The 17,154-nt window shown below is 38.6% G+C and overlaps 1 protein-coding gene across 2 annotated transcripts in view; it reads left to right on the forward strand.

The window, feature by feature from the left end:
* Positions 1–17,154, forward strand: part of MAP3K2 (mitogen-activated protein kinase kinase kinase 2) — a 95,218-nt gene that overhangs the window by 39,137 nt on the left and 38,927 nt on the right. For both annotated transcript variants that reach the window (XM_047772121.1, XM_047772124.1), the window contains exons 2-5: positions 2,687–2,755; positions 14,314–14,432; positions 15,070–15,110; positions 17,040–17,139. In XM_047772121.1, the coding sequence (XP_047628077.1) occupies positions 2,749–2,755; positions 14,314–14,432; positions 15,070–15,110; positions 17,040–17,139 (267 nt within the window). In that variant the 5' untranslated portion in view covers positions 2,687–2,748. The remainder of the gene's footprint in view (positions 1–2,686; positions 2,756–14,313; positions 14,433–15,069; positions 15,111–17,039; positions 17,140–17,154) is intronic.

Consider the following 17,154-nt stretch of genomic DNA (forward strand, 5'->3'; position numbering starts at 1 on the left):
TTAATGGCTGAACTCGTGGTATACGGAAGTTCCTGGGTCAGGGATTGAATCTGAGCCACGGCTGCAGCAACTCTGGATCTTTTTTTTTTTTTTTTTTCCTTTTTTATCACTGCATATGCAGCATATATGGAAGTTCCCAGGCTAGGGGTCAAATCGGAGCTGCAGCTGCTGGCCTACACCACAGCCACAGTAGTGTGGGATCCGAGCCACATCTGCAACCTATGCTTGCAGCCAGAGCTTTCAGCAGTGCTGGATCCTCAACCTGCTGAGTGAGGCCAGGGGTTGAACCCACATCCTCACAGATACTGCTTGGATTCTTAACTTGCTGAGCCACAACAGAAATTCCAACACCAGATCCTTTTAACATACTGTGCTGAGCCAGGAATCAAACCCGAGCCTCTGAAGTGGCCCCTAGATGCCACAGTCAGATTCTTAACCCACTGTATCACAACTGAATTCCTTTAGTGACTTCTTGGAAATCTTTTTTATTTTTATTTTTTTTGCTGAGCCCACAGCATGTGGGAATTCCTGGGCCAGGAATTGACCCTGCAGTACAGTATTGACCTGGGTTGCTGCAGTGACAGCACTGACCCTTAACCTGCTATGTCACAAGGGAACTCCTGGAGCTCTCACTTTTTTGTGGGGGGACTCATTTTTTGTTTGTTTGCTTTACATTTTTAAAATTAAAGTTGGGAGTTCCCGTTGCGGCTCAGTGGTTAACGAATCCGACTAGGAACCATGAGGTTGCGGGTTCAATCCCTGGCCTTGCTCACTTGGTGAAGGATCTGATGTTGCTGTGAGCGTTGGTGTAGGCTGGCAGCTACAGCTCCAATTAGACCCCTAGCCTGGGAACCTCCACATGCCACGGGAGCAGCCCTAGAAAAGGCAAAAAGACCAAAAAAAAAAAAAATTAAAGTTGATTTACTATGTTGTGCCAATTTCTGGAACTCGTTTTCTAAAGTCTTGCAGTTGTTGTGTGTGGTCACTGAAGACTGCTCAGTTAGTTTGTTATTAGCTAATGATTAGACAGAGATTTCCTTAGATGCTTGGAACCAGCAAGTCTCAGTCTCTTTTGAGAGTTTTTCTCTGTATGTGTTGGGGCTGGCCTTTAACATTCTCACAATTTACAGCTCCATTTTATTCTTCACTTACTGCTGCATAGAGCCTTAATGTTAGCCAGAGCTGAAAGTTTAGGGCCTTCGTTGACCTTTCTTGTGTACGCAGCAGCCCTGGGCCTTTATGTGACTTCTAGGTTCCCAGGAATCTGTTGGAGCTTTTCAAAGTTCCCGACTGACATCTCATTCCTCAGATTTAAAAAAAAAAATTTTTTTTCTTAACCTATTATTTGTCCCAACTGTTTTCTCCATCATCAAGCAGCAATTGTCCCTGATTGATTTCAACACTTCAAGCACATTGCGCTGGAAGAACTTTGAGTCAGATTAAATAAAAGCAGCCTTTCAAATAGAATCTGTCAGCCAGTCATTAGATAGGTCAAATAATGTCAGTTTTTAAGGAATCAAGCTTTGAAGGCATTCCATCTCCATTTTGCTGCCAGGCTGCTCATTTTCGTGTTGACTGTGGGCTTATTGGTTTACATCGATCCTTGGGTGCTGGGAGTAAGAGGTTAGAAGATAGGAATAGGAAAGTCAGGACATCACAAGGCTTCCTCTTTTACCCCAGACTCCTAAATGCTGGCCAGATTGCTGTAAGCATTTGGTTTATTCCATTTTGTGATTCATATATATATAGTCTTTTTAGGGCCACACCTGCAGCATATGGAGGTTCCCAGGCTAGGGGTCGAATCGAAGCTGTAGCCACCAGCCTATGCCAGAGCCACAGCAGCTCGGGATCTGAGCCGCATCTGCTTCCTACGCCACAGCTCACGGCAACGCCAGATCCTTAGCTCACTGAGTGAGGCCAGGGATCGTACCGTGTCCTCATGGATGCTAGTCGGGTTTGTTAACCGCTGAGCCGTGACAGGAACTCCTGATTCTGATAATTTTTTCTTTTATGAAAGAGATAATTTATGTAGGTCTTTACTACTCTGCTGATGTCCTCTTTTTTGTCTCTTAACATGACTTTTTCCACTCATCTTTGTACCTTCCATTGCCCTGGAACTTGAATTTAATTAGATTGTCTCTTAAGCTTTTTGACTGTCAAAAATTGTTTTGTTAGAGGTCCCATTGTGGCACAGCAGAAAGGAATCTGACTTTTATGTACAAGAGGATGTGGGTTCAATCCCTGGCCTTGCTCCTTGGGTTGGGGATCAGGCGATTGCTGTGAGCTGTGGTGTAAGTCACAGACGCAGCTCTGATCCTGCATGGCTGTGGCTGTGGCTGTGGCATAGGCTGTCAACTCTGATTTTGACCCTTAGTCTGGGAACTTCCATATGCCATGGGTGTGGCCCTAAAAAGAAAAAAAAAATTGTTTTATCTTAGATGGATAGGAACCTGAAAAATACCGAAGTAAATTTAATATAATTTTAAATTTAAATCATAATAATGATTTTTTTGCTCTTTCTTAATAATGGAGTATCTGGGAAAAATAAAAACACTTTTCCCAAGCAAAATGTGAAAATGTGAATATTTTACATTTATCATTAGTGTTACTTATACTGACATTTTTCTTTTTTATGGCTGACTCTTCTCTTCTTATGATTAACATATTCATCTTTTTACCTCCTTAGGCAATAAAGAATGCTGATGGGAGAACCATTTCCCTAATTTTCAGAGAGTTGAACTGGTTGCCATGATGGGTGAGTTCCAACTAAAAGCATTTTTTATCTATAATTAAATGGTAAAATGAGGGATAAAACTTTTTTTCTATGTATGATAAGCTTTTTTATGAAGAAATTTGTGATTTAGAAATTTATGTAATGTTTTATTTATTTAGCAGATTTTCTTTTTCTTTTTTTTTCCTTTTTTTTTTTTTTTTTGCCTATTTTAGGGCTGCACCCACAGCATATGGAGGTTCCCAGGCTAGGGGTGAAATGGGAGCTGTAGCTGCCAGGGCCACAGCAATGCAGGATCCAAGCCATGTTTGTGAACCTACACCACAGCTCATGGCAACACGGGATCCCCAACCCATTGAGCGAGGCCAGGGATGTAACCCCTGTCCTCATGGATGCTAGTTGGGTTTGCTAACTGCTGAACCACAACGGAAACACCTAGATTTTCAATTAAAGTAAATTTTTTGTTGACTTACATTTTTGGAATAACCAGTTAATTCAGGGCGTAGTGTAGACATTCAAAATAAACTGTTAAGATGGCTTGATTTTCTTAGCATCTGATGGCCAGAGAAAGTACTTGATCACAAAACCTGACTTTTAAAAATTGAATAAATGGTGAAGAATGGATTGTTATAACTACCCAGCAGTGTAATAATATAGATTAAAAAATTAGCAGCTAAAAATAATAAATCATAAAACTTTATAACAGAACGGAGCAGTAAATCATTGTTGCTCAAGGAGGGTATGTTTTACAACTCTTATGAATTTCCTGTGGTGTCATAATGTTAATAGAAAGGGAGACTAAAGTATGGGAATGGATTGTGGGTGTTCAGTTTATATGTCATTTTGTTTTCTTCTGTACTATTTTTTTTTTTCCTTCTTTTCCCCTTGGAGTAGAGGTTCCAGTGTGAATCAGGGATCAGACAGGGAAACACTAGAAAGAAATGGAGCAAATGGCCCTCCCCACCCTAAACAGGAGAACATGGAATGGGTAGTTAGAATCTAAGTTTTTAAAATTAGACCAATATCTTAATCCTGATATGTATTTGCCAATGTTTGTCTTTGTCACACTGTTCTTACTACTTGCCTAACAGATGTAATATTCACTCTTATATGTGTATGCATGGCATTAAAGCCAGTGAGCTTAAATCTGTCCATGTTCTTATGGATTTTTTTTTTTTTCGTCCTTTTAGGGCCGAACCTGCAGCATATGGAAGTTTCCAGCTTAGGGGTCAAATCGGAACTCTAGCTGCTGGCCTACACCGAAGCCACAGCAACACAGGTTCCTAGCTGTGTCTGACCTACACCACAGCTCATGGCAGTGCCGGATCCTTCACCTACTGATCGAAACCAGGGATCAAACCTGCTTCCTCATGGATATTAGTCAGATTCATTTCCGCTGAGCCATGATGGGAGCTCTTGTCCATGTTCTTTAATGGAAGGGCTAGCATACTACTTTCAGTGTGTCTGCTTGTGGCAAGTGTATAAGCCATACCTTCACCTTCCTACTTTCTAAGTTTCTTTTCCACTTTCTGTTTTTGTAAAGATGAGTGCAGTGCCATCATGTGGTCTATATTCTCCACTATCATCAGCTTCACCTCTAGTTCCAAATTGGATATCTTTTACTGAATTTAACTTTTCATTTTTGTTACTCTCACTTGCAGTCTGAACTTTGTATTAAATTGGTTTCCACTGTACTTTTCAAATACTTCACTATAGTATGCAACAAAGCAGGGTCATTGCTTAAAAACATGCACAAAGGTAGTCACAAAAAACCATGAATATTTAAAAGTGTGAATTTTTTTGAATTTTGCTTTTTCTGGGGCTGCACCTGCGGCACATGGAGGTTCCCAGGCTAGGGGTCTAATTGGAGCTGTAGCCGCGAGCCTACACCACAGCTCACTGCAACACCGGATCCCCGACCCATTGAGCGAGGCCAGGGACTGAATCCACAACCTCATGGTTCCTAGTCGGATTCGTTAACCACTGAGCCATGACGGGAACTCCTATTTGAATTTTTTTATTAGGGATTTTCATCTTTAAGTACATTTTAAGTTTATTAAGTAAGTATATAAGATATCAAATTAAACATTTCTGATAAATTTTTTATTTGAAATTTCCCAAATATCTTCTGGTTTTGTGCTCAACTAAATATCCTTTAAATTTGTGTCAGAAATCCACTGCTTCTTCTCTGTGACTGTTGGTCAGACTCTGGGATCCTCCATTCATCCTTTCTGCTATTTGGATCAACCCATGGTCCTTATGACATTTATAACCTGTCTAATCTTCCTAGAAACTCTAACCGCAGTAGAGATTCTTAATAGAGTAAAGTAGTCTAACAGTTGTTAGAACAGTGCTTGTTCTGTTGCTTGATCTTTTGGGGATTTGTTAGCTTACATCTTGTCAAGGGTAATTTTTTATCATCTGATTCTTCCCTAATCCAGGAACAGAAGAAACTCAATTAAATAGCCCTTCAGGTGTATGTCGTCTACCAAAGAAGTTACTCAGTAGGTTAAGCAGGTTAACCTGTGGCGCAGGTTGCTGATGGGGCTCAGATCCCATGTTGCTGTGGCTTTGGCCTAAAGCTGCAGCTCCAGTTTGACCCCTAGTCCAGGAACTTCCATATGTCGCAGGTGTGGCTGTAAGAAGGAAAAAGAAAAGAAAACAGGATTCAGGAGTTGCCTAGTGGCACAGCAGGTTAAGGATCTGGTGTTGTCACTGCTGTAGGTCTGGTTGCTGCTGTGGCATGGGTTCAGATTTCCACATGGCATGGGCATGGCTCAGAAGAAAACGGAAAATGGTATTGTTCATTTTTAAAATGAGGAAATTGGTGTATGTAAACATGATAGACCCAGGCTTTTATTTATTTTGGAGTTATATATAATAATAAACATGAAATGTTAAACATTAAATATTGTGAAAATGCCTAAATTCATGTTTAATGAAGAAAACAATTAGAACATAGATAAGTTTAGGTAATAAAGTTCCCCTCTCCCCAGTGCAGAATTAAAGATCTTACTTTTCTTTAGAAGATTACATCAGTTAATTATATTCCAGTTCAGATCATTCTCGGCTTACTATTTTCCTAAGGAAAGATTTATTTTTATTGATAAGTGGCATAGTCTGGGTTGGACCCATGTACAGTACACATGCTGTAATATATTATACCAATCAGGCTCAGTTTCTTTTTGGCTAAGCTAATCTTGTATCGAAATTTTACTTTACAAAGGGTACTTTCTGAAAGATTAAGTTTTTCTCTAGACCTGGAATTTATTATTTTTTTTCATTTTTATCTTTTTTTTGTCTTTTTGCCTTTTCTAGGGCCGCTCCTGCAGCATACGGAGGTTCCCAGGCTAGGGGTCTAATCGAAGCTGTAGCCACCTGCCTATGCCAGAGCCACAGCAATGTGGGATTCGAGCCACATTTGCAACCTACACCACAGCTCATGGCAATGCCGGATCCTTAACCCACTGAGCAAGGCCAAGGATCGAACCCGCAACCTCATGGTTCCTAGTCGGATTGGTTAACCACTGTGCCACGACGGGAAAGGAACTCCTAGACCTGGAATTTATTAACACAACCTTTTGAGTTGTTATTTTAATTTTAATATACAAGTAGTTTCACTATAGAACACAATGTATCACTATAAAAAATTAACACAGAGAAGTCAGTTCTTTGTGTGTTTAAAAGATTAATGAAGCCATTGAATTTCCAAATTCTTTTTAATGATCTTCCCTTACAGAATAAAATGTTTTATATAAAATTTAGTTTTTAATTTAATTTTTATTTTATATTATATAGTTGATTTGTAATATTGTATTAATGTGATCTATACAGCAAAGTGATTCAGTTACACATATAAATACATCCATTCTTTTTCAGATTCTTTTCCCATATAGGTTATTACAGAATATTGAGTAGAATTTCATGTGTTCTACAGTAGGTTCTTTTTTTTATATTACTCAATGAATTTATTATATTTATAGTTGTACAATGATGATCACAACCCAGTTTTATAGCATTTCCATCCCAAACCCCCAGCTTATCCCCTCACTCCCCAACCTCCTCATTTGGAAACCATATGTTTTTCAAAGTCTGTCAGTATCTGTTCTGCAAAGAAATTCATTGTGTCCTTTTTTCAGATTCCACATGTAAGTGATAGCATTTGATGTTGGTGTTTCATTGTCTGACTTCACTTAGCACGATAATTTCTAGGTCCATCCATGTTGTTAAAAATGCCATTATTGGAGTTCCCATCATGGCGCAGTGGAAACAATCTGACTAGGAACCATGAGGTTGTGGGTTAGATCCCTGGCCTCACTCAATAGGTAAAGGATCTGGCATTGCCGTGAGCTATGGTGTAGATCGCAGACACGGCCCAGATCTGGCATTGCTGTGGCTCTGGCCTAGCCCTGCAGGAACAGCTCCGAATAGACCGCTAGCCAGGGAACCTCCATATGCCATGGGTGTGGCCCTAAAAAGACCAAAAAAAAAAAAAATGCTGTTATTTCGTTCCTTTTAATGGCTGAGTAATACTCCATTGTGTATATGTGCGACATCTTCTTGATTCACTCTTCTGTCGATGGACATTTAGGTTGTTTCCATGTCTTGGCTATTGAAAAGAGTGCTGGAGTTCCCGTCGTGGCGCAGTGGTTAATGAATCCGACTAGGAACCATGAGGTTTCGGGTTCGGTCCCTGCCCTTGCTCAGTGGGTTAACGGTCCGGCATTGCTGTGAGCTGTGGTGTAGGTTGCAGACACGGCTCGGATCCCGCGTTGCCGTGGCTCTGGCGTAGGCTGGTGGCTACAGCTCTGATTAGACCCCTAACCTGGGAATCTCCATATGCTGCAGGAGCGGCCCAAGAAATGGCAAAAAGACACACACACACACACACACACACACAAAATCACATTAACTGTACTGTAGAAGAGATTATTTAAGAGTATGTGTGGGGAGTTCCCATTGTGGCACAGCAGAAATGAATCTGACCAGGAACTGTGAGGTTGCAGGTTCCATCCCTGGCCTCGCTCAGTGGGTTAAGGATCCGGTGTTGCCATGGGCTGTGGTGTAGGTTGAAGATGCGGCTCGGATTTGGCTTTGCTGTGGCTCTGGCATAGGCCAGCAGCTGTAGCTCCTATTAGACCCCTAGCCTGGGAACCTCCACGTGCTGTGGGTGTGGCCGTAAAAAGATGAAATACCAAAAACAAACAAACAAACAAACAAAAAAAAAAAAAAGGAAAAGAGTGCTGCAATGAACATTGGAGTACATGTGTGTTTTTGAGTCATGGTTTACTCTGAATAGATGCCCTGAAGTGGGATTGCTGGATCAAATGGTAGTTCTATTTTTAGTTTTCTGAGGAATCTCCATCCTGTTTTCCACAGTGGCTGTATCAATTTACAATCCCACCAACAGTGTAATAGGGTTCCATTTTCTCCAGAACTTATTGTTTGTAGACTTTTTTTTTTGTCTTTTTGCCTTTTTCTAGGGCCACTCCCGCGATATATGGATGTTCCCAGCCTAGGGGTCTAATCAGAGCTGTAGCCACTGGCCTATGCCAGAGCCACAGCAACATGGGATCTGAGCCACATTTGCAACCTATGTCACAGCTCACGGCAATGCCGGATCCTTAATCCACTGAGCAAGGCCAGGGATCGAACCCTCAACCTCATGGTTCCTAGTTGGATACCTTAACCACTGTGCCACGACGGGAACTCCTGTTTGTAGACTTTTTGACGGTGGCCATTCTGACTGGAATAAGATGGTACCTCATAGTGGTTTTGATTTGCATTTCTCTAATGATGAGTGTTTGTTTTTTTTTTTTTTTGTCTTTTTGCTATTTCTTGGGCCGCTCCCTCGGCATATAGAGGTTCCCAGGCTAGGGGTCGAATCCGAGCTGTAGCCACCAGCCTACGCCAGAGCCACAGCAACGTGGGATCCGAGCCGTGTCTGCAACCTACACCACAGCTCACAGCAACGCCGGATCCTTAAGCCACTGAGCAAGCGCAGGGACCGAACCCGCAACCTCATGGTCCCTAGTCGGATTCGTTAACCACTGCGCCACGACGGGAACTCCATGATGAGTGATTTTGAACATCTTTTCATGTGTTTTTTGGCCATCCATATGTCTTCTTTGGAGAATTGTGTGTTTACATCTTTTGCACATTTTTTGTTGCGGTTGTTTGTTTTTTTGGTATTGAGCTGCAGATGTTTATATATTTTGGAGGTTAATCCCTTGTCAGTTGCATCATCTGCAAAGATTTTCTCCCATTCTATGGGTTGCCTTTTCGTTTTGTTTAGGGTTTCCTTTGCTGTGCAAAAACTTTTCAGTTTAATTAGGTCCCATTTGTTTATTTTTGTTTTTACGGTTGTTACTCTAAGAGGTGGATTGCAGAAGATGCTGCTGTTGTTTATGGCAGAGAGTGTTTGGCCTATATTTTCCTCTAAGAGTTTTATAGTATCTGGTCTTATATCTAGGTCTTTAATCCATTTTGAGTGTATTTTTGTGTATGGTGTTAGGAAGTGTTCTAATTTCATTCTTTTACATGTGGCTGTCCACTTTTCCCAGCACCATCTACTGAAGGGGCTGTCTTTACTCCATTGTATATTCTTACCTCCTTTGTCATAGATGAGTTGACTGTAGGTGCGTGGGTTTAATTCTGGGCTTTCTATCCTGTTCCACTGATCTATATTTCTGTCTTTGTACCAGTACCATTTGGTTTTGATGACTGTTGCTTTGTAGTATAGTCTGAAGTCAGGGAGCCTGACTCCTCCAGCTCCAGTTTTCTTTTTCAGCATGTCTTTGGCTATTCTGGGTCTTTTGTGCTTCCAAACAAATTTTAAAATGTTTTCTTTGAGTTCTATGAAAAATGTCCTTGGTAATTTGATAGGGATTGCATTGTATCTGTAGATTTCCTTTGGTAGTATAGTCATTTTGATAAATATTGACTCTTCCAATCCCATCTATTTGTGTCATCTTTGATTTCTTTCATCAGCATCCTATAGTTTTTTCAGACTACAGGTCTTTTGTCCCTTTAGGTGGGTTTACTCCTAGGTATTTTATCCTTTTGGATGTGATGGTAAACAGGATTGCTTCCCTAATTTCTCTTTCTGATCTTTCATTGTTAGTATATAGAAACGCAGTCAATTTCTGTGTGTTAATTTTGTATCCTGCGACTTTGCCATATTCATGGATGAGCTCTAAGAGTTTTCTGGTAGAGTCTTTAGGATTCTCTAGGAATAGAATAGAATAGAATGTCATCTGCAAATAGTGATAGTTTTACTTCTTCCTTTCCAATTTGGATTCCTTTTATCTCTTTTTCTTCTCTGATTGTTGTGGCTAGGACTTCCAGAACTATGTTGAAGAGTAGTGGTGAGAGCAGACATCCTTGTCTTGTTCCTGATCTCAGCGGGAATTCTTTCAGCTTTTCACCATTGAGAATGATGTTCGCTGTGGGTTTGTCATAGATGGCCTTTACCATGTTGAGGTAGGTTCCCGTCATGCCCACTTTCTGAAGGGTTTTTATCAGAAATGGGTGTTGGATTTTGTCAAAGGCTTTTTCCGCATCTATTGAGAGGATCATATGGTTTTTATTCTTCAGTTGGTTAATGTGGTGTATCACACTGATGGATCTGCAGATATTGAAGAACCCTTGCATCCCTGGGATAAATCCCACTTGAACATGATATACAACCCTTTTAATATATGGTTGGATGTGGTTTGCTCGTATTTTGTTGAGGATTTTTGCATCGATGTTCATCAGTGAGATTGGCCTATAGTTTTCTTTTTTTGTGGAATCTTTGTCTGGTTTTGGTATCAGGGTGATGGTGGCCTCATAGAATGAGTTTGGGAGTGTTCCTTCCTCTGCCATTTTTCGGAATAGTTTCAGAAGGTTAGGTGTTAGCTCTTCTCTAAATGTTTGATGGAATTCTCCTGTGAAGCCATCTGGTCCTGGACTTTTGTTTGTTGGAAGTTTTTTAATCACAGTTTCAATTTCAGTTCTTGTGATGGGTCCATTCATCTTTTCTATTTCGTGTTGGTTTAGTCTTGGAAGATTGTACTTTTCTAAGAATTTCTTCTAGGTTTTCTTTTTCATTGTCCATTTCTTCTAGGTTTTGTTTCATTGGCATATAGTTGCATATAGTGGTCTCTTATGATTCTTTGTATTTCTGTGATGTTCTTTGTTATGTCTCCTTTTTCATTTCTAATTTTATTGATTTGAGTCCTCTCTTTTTTGCTTGATAAGTCTTGCTAAGGGTTTATCCATTTTGTTGATCTTTTCAAAGAACAAGCTTTTCGTTTCATTGATCTTTTCTATGGCTTTCTTCATTTCTGTTTCATTGATTTCTGCTCTCATCTTTATGATTTTTTTCCTTCTACTAACTTTAGGTCTTGTCTGTTCTTCTCTCTTGAGCTGCTTTAAATGTAAAGTTAGCTTATTTATTTGAGCTTTTTCTAGTTTCCTGAGGTCGGCTTGTATTGCTATAAACTTCCCTCTTAGAATGGCTTTTGCTGCATCCCATAGGTTTTGGAGTATCATATCTTTGTTGTCATTTGCTTCTAGGTATTTATTAATTTCCTCTTTGATATCTTCAGTGATCCATTGGTTGTTTAGTAGCATATTGTTGAGTCTCCACGTGTTTGTGTTTTTTGCAGTTTTTTTCTTGTTGTTGATTTCCAGTCATATAGCTTTGTGGTCAGAAAAAATTCTTGATATGATTTCAGTTTTCTTAAAGTTACTGAGGCTTGATTTGTAGCCCAGGATGTAGTCAGTCTTAGAGAATGTTCCATGTGCACTTGAGAAGAATGTGTATTCTGTTGCTTTTGGATGGAATGTCCTATAAATATCTATTAAGTCCATCTGGTGTACTGCTTCATTCAGGGCCTGTGTTTCCTTACTGATTGTCTGTCTGGATGATCTGTCCATTGCTGTAAGTGGGGTGTTAAAGTCCCCGACTACTATTGTGTTATTATTGATTTCTCCTTTTAAAGTTGTTAGCAGTTGCCTTATATGTTGTGGTGATCCTATGTTGGGTGTGTAGATATTTAAAATTGTCATATCTTCTTCTTGGATTGATCCTTTGATCATTATGTAGCGACCTTCCTTGTCTCTTAAAATATTCTTCAATTTAAGGTCTATTTTGTCTGATATGAGTATTGCTACTCCAGATTTTTTTTGATTCCCATTTGCATGGAATATTTTGTTCCATCCTCTTACTTTCAATTTGTATGTGTCCCTAGAAGTGAAGTGGGTCTCTTGAAGAGAGCATATATATGTGGGTCTTGTTTTTGTATCCATTCAGCCAGTCTATGTCTTTTGGTTGGGGCGTCTATTCTATTACATTTAAGAAAATTATTGATATGTATGTACCTGTTGCCATATTATTAGTTGCTTTGGATTTGTTTTTGTTGCCTTTTCTTCCCTTCTTCTCTTGTTCTCTCCTCTTGTGGTTTGATGACTATCTTTAGTGTTGTATTTGAGTTGATTTTTCTTATTTGTTTTTGTTTCAATTGTAGATTTGTGGTTTGATGATATATTTTATATATACTATATATTTTATATATATAGTATATATAGTAGTGTACATATGTTAATCTCAGATTCTTAATTTATCACCCCCCACCTTTCCCCTTTGATATCTCTAAGTTTTCAAAGTCTGTGTGTCTGTTTCTGTTTTGTAAATAAGTTTAGTTGTATGATTTTTTTAGAGTCCACATATAAGTGATATCATATGATACTGTCTGACTTACTTCACTTAGTATTGATAATCTCTGTGTCCATCCATGTTGTTGCAGTGCCTTTATTTCATTCCTTTTTATGGCTGAGTAATATTCCATTGTGTACATGTACCACATCCTCTTTATCCATTACTCTATTTGTGGATGTTTAGGTTACCTCAATGTCTTGGCTATTATGAATAGTACTGCAGTGAACATTGGGATGCATACATCTTTTTGAATTATGATTTTCTGTGGATACATGGCTATGAGTGATATTGCTAGATCATATGACAACTCTATTTTTAGTCTTTTAAGTAATCTCCATACTGTTCTCTATAGTGGTTGTACCAATTTTCATGGGTTTTTTGTTTGTTTTTGTTTCCTTTTTATGGCTGCACCTGCAGCATATGGAAATTCCCAAGCTAGGTGTCAAATTGAGCTACAGCTGCCAGCCTGGGCCACAGCCATGGCAACACCAGATCTGAGTCGAATCTGTGATCCACACTGTAGCATGCAACATCACTGCGTCCTTAACCCACTGAGTGAGTCCAGGATTGAACCCAAATCCTCACTGAGGCTACACCAGGTCCTTAACCTGTGCTGAGCCACAATGGGAACTCCCAGTTTGCATGTTTTAGGTGCCACTGCTCTGGAACATAAATTATTGTTCACCAAAGTGGTTACATTTTAAAATGTAAGCTGTGAGGTCCTTCAGTTCCTTTATTTACAAACTGTTGATTATCATTAATAGACTTGATTTACCAGTGAAAATCAATTAAATTGTCTCTGAAGTTTTTCTAGAGGTCATATAATTGGCATTACTAGGAGGCTCTAGTCTTAGAAAGAAATCTTTGATATATTTCGAAGAAATTAAAAGTTCATGGTTCATGATTCTTTCATTCAGTTTCATGAATTCAGTATTTTTTTAAGGAATAAATTTTTCTTGCATTGATACCTTGTCAGTGGCTGAGATCATTAGTCTGGTAAATTTAGTCTTGTTAAACCTTATGGTAAAGAAGTTCAGAAATACACTTCCAAATATCAGTAGGCCATTATTCACAGATAAAGGTTTTCTTTGTTTCTGACTTGAAATACTGATGAAAGAGAAAAACTCTATAAAGAAATTCTGTGCTTTAAACTGAAATGCTAAATAATGATGGTATTTATAGAAAGTTGTCGAGAGTTCCCAGAGTTCCTGTTATGACGCAGCAGGAACAAACCCAACTAGTATCCATGAGGACGTGGGTTCAGTCTCTGGCCTCACTCAGTGGGTTAAGGATCTGGTGTTGTGGTCAGCTGTGGTGTATGTCACAGATGAGGCTTGAATTCCGGGTTGCTATGGCTGTGGTGTAGGCCCGCACGTGTATTCTGATTCGACCCCTATCCTGGGCACTTCCTTATGCTGCAGGTATGGCCCTAAAAAGAAGCAAAAAGAAAAAAAAAGTTGTTTATTTATCCCCACTTATTTTAATTCAGATCTGAGATGTCTTGTTAATGTTTGTTTAGGAGTCATAGAAAAGAATTTTGTCATGACAGGGCTGTTTTGACCCATATCCTAGGATGTTACATCATTAGAAGAGCCAGAATGACTTTACTTGCCTTGTCTATGTCTCATGTGTGAACACCTAGTATGATGCAAGTGCTTGAGTCTAGTGCCATTTTAATTTTGCTTGTCTCCAGTTTTTAAGTAAATTTTTATTTTACCAAAATAACAGAAATGTGGTTATTGAAAATGCTCCAGATTAATTTTTGTATTAAATTAATGTGTATTTGCATTACATTTCATTATAAATTTTGTTTGATATCTATAATAAATACATATTAAAATTACATTTCTGTGTATATGTTATTTTAAAAAATACCTAGATGATCAGCAGGCTTTGAACTCAATCATGCAAGATTTGGCTGTTCTTCATAAGGCCAGTCGACCAGCATTATCCTTACAGGAAACCAGAAAAACAAAATCTTCCTCACCAAAAAAGCAGGTATTTGTCTCAATATTTTAATAAATATCTATTGTTGTTCTTTGCATTATTTTCTTTGACTGTCCTAATCGTATAGAGTGTTTTGTTTAAACTGATTACCTTTTATACTTTTGAATCAAATATTTTGTTTGTGATATATTTTTCCATAAGGGTGTCTGTTTTTTAAAAAACCAAAATGGTAGTTTCATTTAGTGTAGTGACTTTTCTTTACACTTGATATTTTATCTATTCTTAAGGCACATAAGCTAAGCACATTGTTTTTATTTAAAATAGTCTGTTCTTTATATGTATATTTTCAGGTGAAGATCACTTGGGGTCGTATAAATAAACTGTTTGGGAGGTAAAGAGTGGACATGCCATACTCTCTTCTGTCCTGTGCACAGTTAGCAACTGACCCTCACCTGTGCCGTCACTGTAGACTTTGGTGCTCTCCTGTGGAGCCCAGACCCAGCAACCTAATTATCAACTCAGTTCTCTGGTAGACACTGTCAGTTGATTGGCCTTAACACTGAAATTGAAACCTCCTTCATCCTCTGCTATATTTCAAATGAGTGACTAAGAAAAAAGTGATTTGGAAATTTGGTATAGTCTCTGAAAGGATTTATCATTTCATTAAGGATTTATCATTTCATTACAGAATGATGTCCGAGTCAAATTTGAACACAGAGGAGAAAAAAGGTAAGGAAAGAAACATCACTTGTCAGTTTATTGATTTAATCAAATACATATCCTAGTTAAGACCACTAGAGATTTTGTTTAGATTTTAGTGCAGGTTTATGGCTTACAAACTGAGAATGGAGTAGTCCTTGGTAACATGTACTTGGGCACAAGATAAAAATCTGTCAGGAGTTTCTGTCATGGCACAGCAGAAACGAATCTGACTAGGAACCATGAGGTTGTGGGTTCGATCCCTGGCCTTGCTCAGTGGGTTAAGGATCTGGCGTTGCTGTGAGCTGTGGTGTAGGTCGTAGACGTGGCTCGGGTCCCATGTTGCTGTGGTTGCGTCGTAGGCTGGCAGCTGCCACTCCGATTGGGCCCCTAGCCTGGGAACCTCCACATGCTGCGAGTGCTGCCCTAAAAAGCAAAAAAAAAAAAAAAAAAAACTGTCAAAATTCAGGCTAAACATCATAAATAATATTTTTACTTTGAAATATTGGGAAATAAATAAGGTCATTGAATAATAGAGTTTTAAATATTACTTTTTTTTTCATTTTTGGCCACCCCACAGCATATGAAGTTCCTGGATCAGGGATCAAATCCGAACCACAGTTTCAACCTAAGCCACAGTTACAGGCAGTGCCGCATCCTTAACCCACTATGCTGGGTGGGGGATTGAATCTGCATTCCAGTGCTCCCCAGGTGCCACTTATTCCATTGCACCACAGCAAGAACTCCACTATCCCTTTATTTGTACACAGTGGAGTTTAAATATATTTCTCTTATCATAATTGTATCATCCCTTCAGATACTATACAGAATTTATGTATGTGGACTTAACAATCACAGTTTTGATTATTCGCAAGAGACTTTAATCATATGGCCTGCATTTAATTAATAACATTGAAGAAGATGAGTTGGAATGGTGGCTATAAATTATTTAGGTAGGTGGAAGCCTAGCCCTCAACTGGGTTCTGTATCTCAAGGTAGTAGTGATGGTGACATTAGAAATACTCACGAGACCTGATAGGAGTTAGAGAAGATAGGATTTTCTTTCTACTATTAGTGTCTCATTAATTTAATGAAAAATCTATCAATTTTAAGGGATTTAAAAAGGCTCACAAATATAACCTGAAGATGTAAAAATGTTTTACATAGAGATGTTAAAAAAAAGAGACCCACCAGATATACCATACAAGTATTGTCTAGTCTACTTTTTCCCTGTTTACAATTTTTTATGGATATTTTCTCAGTTTTTTTCATTCATTGAGCACTGTTTGTTGAATACTTACTGTATTGCTGGGCTTTGAAGTGAATAAAGTGAATGGAATAGACATGGTTCCTCTCTCTACATAACTTAATACTCTAGTAGAGTAGTCTCCACTCTTAGGTGCTTGGTCCCCGGGGCAAGACAAGTCAATCCTTTGCAATATAAGAAGACAATTCTAGAATTTAAAAAATTAAACTTCTAAAAAATATTTATTTTGGGGAGATAGGCTTGCATAATATATATGTACTCAAAAATGTTGAGTTGATAAGGGTATAGAAATCAAAATTTGGATCCCCAGAGAACAACTTTATTCTTTTTAACAGTTTCATTGCATTTTATTTTATGGATGTCACATAGTTCAGTCACTTTCCTCAGTGCACATTTTACATTGCTCTTTAGTATTCACTATAACACTTGCAGTGCACATTATAAACTGCAGAACATTTTGAGAATTTCCTTTTCATATTCTTTTATTAAGGTAGAATAAACTTAGTTTTTCAGCTTTGTGTTGAAACTTAGTGCACTTGATCAAAATCGAGCCATTGTAATGTTCAAGTAAAATGAATGTTTACATTTTAAGTTAATTTTATTATATTTCTCTATCCAAAAGATAACCGTTGCAAGTATGTTATTTAACTATGCCTAAGAAAATAAAATATATTAAAATTCTGTCTGTATAGAATCCTTCAGTTCCCCAGACCAGTTAAACTGGAAGATCTGAGGTCTAAAGCTAAAATTGCCTTTGGACAGTCTATGGATCTACATTATACCAATAATGAGGTAAATATGTACAGT

This window comes from Phacochoerus africanus, chromosome 3 (assembly GCF_016906955.1).
Source record: "Phacochoerus africanus isolate WHEZ1 chromosome 3, ROS_Pafr_v1, whole genome shotgun sequence".
Taxonomy (NCBI): domain Eukaryota; kingdom Metazoa; phylum Chordata; class Mammalia; order Artiodactyla; family Suidae; genus Phacochoerus; species Phacochoerus africanus.